Source organism: Dermacentor albipictus, chromosome 9 (genome assembly GCF_038994185.2).
Source record: "Dermacentor albipictus isolate Rhodes 1998 colony chromosome 9, USDA_Dalb.pri_finalv2, whole genome shotgun sequence".
Classification (NCBI taxonomy): Eukaryota; Metazoa; Arthropoda; class Arachnida; order Ixodida; family Ixodidae; genus Dermacentor; species Dermacentor albipictus.
The window spans coordinates 65,282,700-65,288,514 of NC_091829.1; the positions used below are offsets into that span (position 1 = coordinate 65,282,700).

The window sequence follows — 5,815 nt, forward strand, 5'->3', positions numbered from 1 at the left end:
GTCAATTGCGAGGATTATTGCCCTGTCGTTGCTGCAGCTAGAATAGCTCTTTACGCGAGCAATCACGCAGGAGACACCAATAAATGTGGCGGTGTTTTTCTCGGTCGCGCATGAAATGCCGTACGGCACCACGTCTTAGACTTATTTTCGTGCCCAGGACTGTGCTTTTGACAGTCCTGCAATGCAATGGCCGGTTTATGGTTTATGCAATGGTTTATGCAATGGCCGAGTCCCGTATGAAGACAAGCTAGAGATGTTCTGGCCATTCAGAAGATACGCTATGGTACCACATTCGCCATTTTTCCTTGTGCGATTGGCTCATGGAGAAACTGCGCCCTCTGTGATTGGCCGAGAAAGAAAAAAGCAGAAATATTTCGGAGTTTCATGGTATCCAGAGTAGCAACCCAGTGTCTCTTATTATCACTTTTTTTTTCGCCGTTCCTGCCACATGCGCAAATCACGTTTTCTTTTGTTTTGTTTTTTTTTATTTCATGACTGCCGTGAACGGCCGGCACGAGATGGACCCGATCGTGTCGAGCACGCATCTGTCGGACAAGGACGGCGCCAGAGTTTAGTGCTTCGTCACCAGGTCAAGCGTGGGAGGCAGCACCGTGGCCAACTGTACCAGCCAGAGCAGCAAGGTGAGGTCATCGAAGACGAGACTTGCGTGGCAGTCTTTCCAATGCCTTTCGCTCTGCAAGGTAAAATTGCCTGTAAAATTATTTCACAAGCTCTGCACTCGAGCAGCCCATTGCCACCAGTTCGACTGCGGTGTACAAGGTACACTGCAAAGACCGTTACTTATCATTTCTTTACTTCAGCCTCTTTAATGTGCCATGCCCTTCCTTCCCGCTTTCCTTCTATTCTTTTTCTAGACTGCCATCATTCGCACTCATCACTTAATATTGAGCTTGCGAGTAAACTGCTTATTTGCATATTGTTTAATTTGTGCTATTAATAAGCTGCTCTTCAAAACGTGCAATTTAATGACAATTTAGTAATTTTGTGAATATATTTGGATGTGAAGACCGCTTTATATTAATGGTGACCCGCCGTGGTTGCTCAGTGGCTATGGTGTTGTGCTGCTGAGCACGAGGTCGCGGGATGGAATCCCGGCCACGGCGACCGCATTTCAATGGGGATGAAATGCGAAAACACCCGTGTACTTAGATTTAGGTGCACGTTAAAGAACACCCGGGTGGCCAAAGTTTCCGGAGTCCTCCACTACGGCGTGCCTGATAATCAGAAAGTGCTTTTGGCACGTAAAACCGTATAATTAAAAAAACAACATATTAATGGTGCGATCGGAGGTTCCTGGTTCGAGAACTATTCGAAAATTATTCTATAGTCAAGTTGTTCTGCTTCTGAAACTATTCGATTGGCATTTGATTTGGTTTTGAGAATTACTACTCGCACACGCCTAGTGAAGCTCAAATACAAGCAAAATAGCCAATGAGAAAGATCAACACTGGTGTTATGATTCTCCCCGAACGATAGGAAGCGCTCACCGTGCTTATTTCAAAGCTCGTGCAACGATTCCTTGAGACATGATGCGCCATTAACTTGCAGTGGTGCTAGCTTTCAGAGTGTTATTCTTTAAAAGCGGGAAGCAACGTAGGCGTACGGTACATAATCCACAGGGGTTCTTGAAAGGCGCACAACGAAAGTCCATGCAGCAAAAATGCGGAAGCAAGTCACGTCGCTTTCCATGGTACACCATACGACCCGTCGATCAGTTGGACATTGCAGTAAGAAAAAGAGAAAGTAGTGATGTAAAACTTTTTTTGAGTCCGTTGGCTAGATGCAAACTACGAAAGCACGTATTATCCTTCTTAATATTGATGGTTGCTTGCGTCACTGAGCTACATTATTCAATTAGTACCAGTTGTAAAACTGCGCGCAATGTATACAGGGTGTTTCAGCGGACGCTTTTAATAATTTTTGAAATTTACGTGTGGAAGATGGCGCAATTCTGGTTCATGAGGTGGTCTACTTGAAGCGGTGGACACTGCTTGAGCAAAACAATGAAATGCATAATCATCTAATTGACCAAATTCACTAATTAAATTTCTAAGTAAATACCTTATGACCTTATGACCCAAATTGCAATTAACAAATTCTAGCCATGGAGTTCGCGAGGAGGATCCACTTGGAGCGAATTATCAGGATGAGACCAGTTTCCAGATATGAATTCCCGAACTTTGTGGAGAAATGCACTAGCGTTCCAGATACTTCTGTGCTTTGAATGCACAACACGACGTTTTGTTAAGAAATCTTTTCATATAAAAATAATGAAGGGCGCGAAATCGCTGTTGACTGCGCTGTAACGTGACCGTAAGTGTTTTGCGTGGTCAACGAATCAATAAGCTCATGACGACACGAAGGATGCAGTTCTCACTATCGCCTTGGTGTCTCTCCCAGGTACACCTGGCTCCTGGAGCAGCGAGGTGAACAGCAGCCATTGCAGCACGCTCATGTCAGGTCGCAGGTATAAGGCGTGCAACTTTGGCGACATAGTGCTCCAGTCTTTCCGGTGGAATGAACATTCCATTGCACATCATGTCACCGCGCAGCCGGCTACACCACTTTGGGTGCCTGTTGGCCAGGATATCCAGCAGGGCGGAACCTTCTGGCACTGCCTGTCGAAGTGCAAAAATATATAATGAATCATCAGATAAACAAATTATTGGATATAACGAAGTAGGGAAAAAAATTCCGAAGTTTTTTCAACATTATCGACGTGTACGCTTATAACGAATGCATTGTGTTATCGGGTGGTACTTTGTTATGACGACATTCGGCGGTAATATATGACCACTATAATTGTAGACGTGTTCATACTGTGCTACGAAGTTGTATCAGTCATAACTTTGGCCACCAACATTATTGCGTTGTTTTACTGCAAGGATTCTAATAAAACAATCAAAAACATGTTGTAGACCAACAATAATACCTTTAAATGGGCTAAAAATCAAGGCCTATAGAAATATTAGCATGCATGCTATAGCACATATGCAAATATTGACAAACATTTTTAGTGAATTTTAGGCTTGCTTCGTCATATTCAATAAAATAAAACCCTGTCGTAGCAAAGTTGGAGGGGGAACTAGGATTACTTTTTCATATTCATTACTTCGTCATATTAATTATTACATGTACCGCGCTATGAATCTGTAGGGGACTTCCAGGGGAATTTCACTGAGTTCGACACATCCATTATTTCTTAATATCTCGTTTCGCTATAACAAAGTTCTACAAATTCCTTATACCGTTATTCATTTTATTGAGGTTCAACCGTACATGCTGAGCTACTAACACATTGTCACTTGTTTTATGTCCACTGGGCAGGGCGAAGGCCTCTGCCAACGATGTCATATTAGCCCTGTATTACGCTAGCTAATTCCAACTTGCGCATGCGAATTTCCTAATGTCACTAGCCCGCCTAATTTTTTGCTGTTCTCGACTTCGCTTCCATTCCCTTGGCACCCGTTCTCTAACTGCAATGGTTCACCGGTTATCAACCCCACGCATTACATGGCCTGCTTAAATCCATTTTTTTCTTCATGTCAACTAGAGTGTAGGCTATCCCCTTTTGCTCTCTGATTCGCACTGCTTTCATCCTGTGTCTTAACGTTACGCCTAACATTTTCCGTTCGATCGCTTCGCGTGGTCCTTAACTTGTTCTCGAGGTTCTTTGTTTACCTCCAAGTTTCTAACACATATATTGGCGCCGATACAATTCAATGATTACACACTTTTGAACTACAGGGATAGGCTCTTTTTCACTATTGGATGATGTGTACTGTATGCACTCCAACACATTTTTATTCTTGTGTAAGTTTTCGTCTCGTGGTCAGGGTCGCCTGTGAGTAATTGACCTAGATAAACTTACTCATTCACAAACTCTACAGGCTGTTTGGCGATCATAAATTCTTGTTTCTTTGCCAGGCTTTTTAACATTACCTTTCCCTTCTTATTATTAATCTTCAAACCCACTCTTGCGCTCAAACTGATAAAGATTTCTTATTCCTCATCATCTTCATGCAACCAATGTGAAAAACTTGCGTAACTATTGCAATTTGTATAACATGTCTGTCTCTTCTGCGCTCATGGTCCCTACACGTGAATATGCAGTTTCCTTTTGTTCATTTTGGGCTAGCTGTGGAAGGAAAAGATTGCAACGCTTTTAATTCTTACAGAATCACTGTTACAGAATTTATGAGGGTCGTGCATCCCATAAGGATATTTGTGTAGGAATTAGTAAAGAAATCACGCTGTAAACTACTTTTCCTTTGTGAGGTAAACATTTCCGGTCCTACCCTGTGCTTCGAGATATTTTGCAAGTACTGAGCACCACAAAGCACAAGTGGAGGTACCATAAGCGTAAATTGAAGCATCAACAATTCCGAAACTATCGCGACTTATTGTTCCGTTGCCAGGTTCACCTGGATTTGTAAATCTGCTTTATAACGTAAATGCATGTAATGCACCTGCATGTATATGTGTAAATGTGGTTCCAGAACGTACACTCGAGACTGCTAGTACATGCTTAAAGACTGGCTACAGAGCTATTAGATTGCATGAATAATTCATGAAGTCGCACCCTTAAGGCATTGAAGATTCATACCCGTAACAGGCATTCCAATCGGGTATTTTCTAGTCACGTTTTATGCTGATACTGCAGTGATTCAAATGTGAATTAGTATAGACCATTTGCAAAAATTAGGCCCTCCTATTTACAATATGCAATTGGTATCCCGCATATGAAATGTTTCGTTAAGCTATCTTGATTTTGAAGCTGAAGTTATAGCAGCCTGGTGTGTTGCAGCCTGCCCTGCGAACCTGGTAATCAACCCGTCCAGTACGATGGGGTCTGGAAGCGCCGTGCTGTCTTGCTGACCAGATTTTCCAGCAGCCTGGTGTCTTGATGCCCACTCTGCGGATCCACTGACCAGCTCACCTATCGAGCTGGTATTTCGATGCGCGCCACGCTAACACGGTGGGAGCTCTTGTCGCCGCCGAGGCTTCCGATGGGAAGACCACGTATGCGTTACGGAATCACAACAGGCAAAAGTTTTCTTCAAGCACAATTTCTTTGTGAAAAGCATAAAACAAAAGCTGGGCGAGTTAACATACGCAAATTTAGCGCCGGTGTATACTTCGTTTTTTACTCGCTGTTTAGTATCACCCATTACTTTGTATTTAAAGATTGTCTTCAGTGCAATAACGGGAGATGTAGTCTGACTCGATATCGCGGGTTCATTTCGCATTGGCTGCCATTTTGCCAATAACAGTGCATGTGCTTGCGCGAGCGAGTGGTCACATGTTTTCCTGAATAATTTTAGCCTTTAACGCGTGCACGCAACTCGCCCCACTTTTGTGAAGACACCAAAAATTTGATCGATCAATTCTCGCTGCTCATTGACGTAGGACCTCCCCGTGCTTTTGGTTCAGAGAGCACGGGACCTAACCTCGGGCAAAGTTCCACTTCCTAGCCTACGAGGTAAGCGCAATCCTTACGACTGTTTTGTACTAATTTGTCCAGATTCATTTATCAATCGCTCAAGTTATCGTCAGCATATGTTCGCTTGCAGGGGGCGTAAAGTATGCGTAGAAATTTCGCTTTTCAGAGAATTGAGGGAACAGGAGCACGCCGGGGTTCTAATGGGCTATATGCTGATATTTTTAACCAGAACTCATTTGGGCAAATTGGTTTTTCAGTCGTGTAACTTAGCGTGAGTGGAATTGCGTTCGCTGAGGCAGTGTTGTATACGTCCCATTTGAGCCTTTAAGAGATAAGAGCCCACAGCAGTGC

The 5,815-nt window shown here is 43.3% G+C and overlaps 1 protein-coding gene across 1 annotated transcript; it reads left to right on the forward strand.

The window, feature by feature from the left end:
• The first annotated feature begins 448 nt into the window (after window positions 1-448).
• On the forward strand, window positions 449-5,338 carry LOC139046749 (uncharacterized). Its single transcript, XM_070526351.1, has 3 exons — window positions 449-641; window positions 2,422-2,488; window positions 4,829-5,338. The coding sequence occupies exons 1-3, from the start codon at window positions 449-451 to the stop codon at window positions 4,926-4,928; spliced, it is 360 nt and encodes a 119-aa protein (XP_070382452.1). The 3' UTR covers window positions 4,929-5,338.
• The last annotated feature ends 477 nt before the right edge of the window (window positions 5,339-5,815 follow it).

What these genes read in the sequence shown, in the direction of transcription:
- LOC139046749 (XM_070526351.1), top strand. Translation starts at nt 449, where the DNA reads ATGCGCAAATCACGTTTTCTTTTGTTTTGTTTTTTTTTATTTCATGAC. An exon ending in GTACCAGCCAGAGCAGCAAG is followed by an intron (nt 642 to 2,421) that starts GTGAGGTCATCG and finishes TGTCTCTCCCAG; the next exon opens with GTACACCTGGCTCCTGGAGC. An exon ending in ACGCTCATGTCAGGTCGCAG is followed by an intron (nt 2,489 to 4,828) that starts GTATAAGGCGTG and finishes GGTGTGTTGCAG; the next exon opens with CCTGCCCTGCGAACCTGGTA.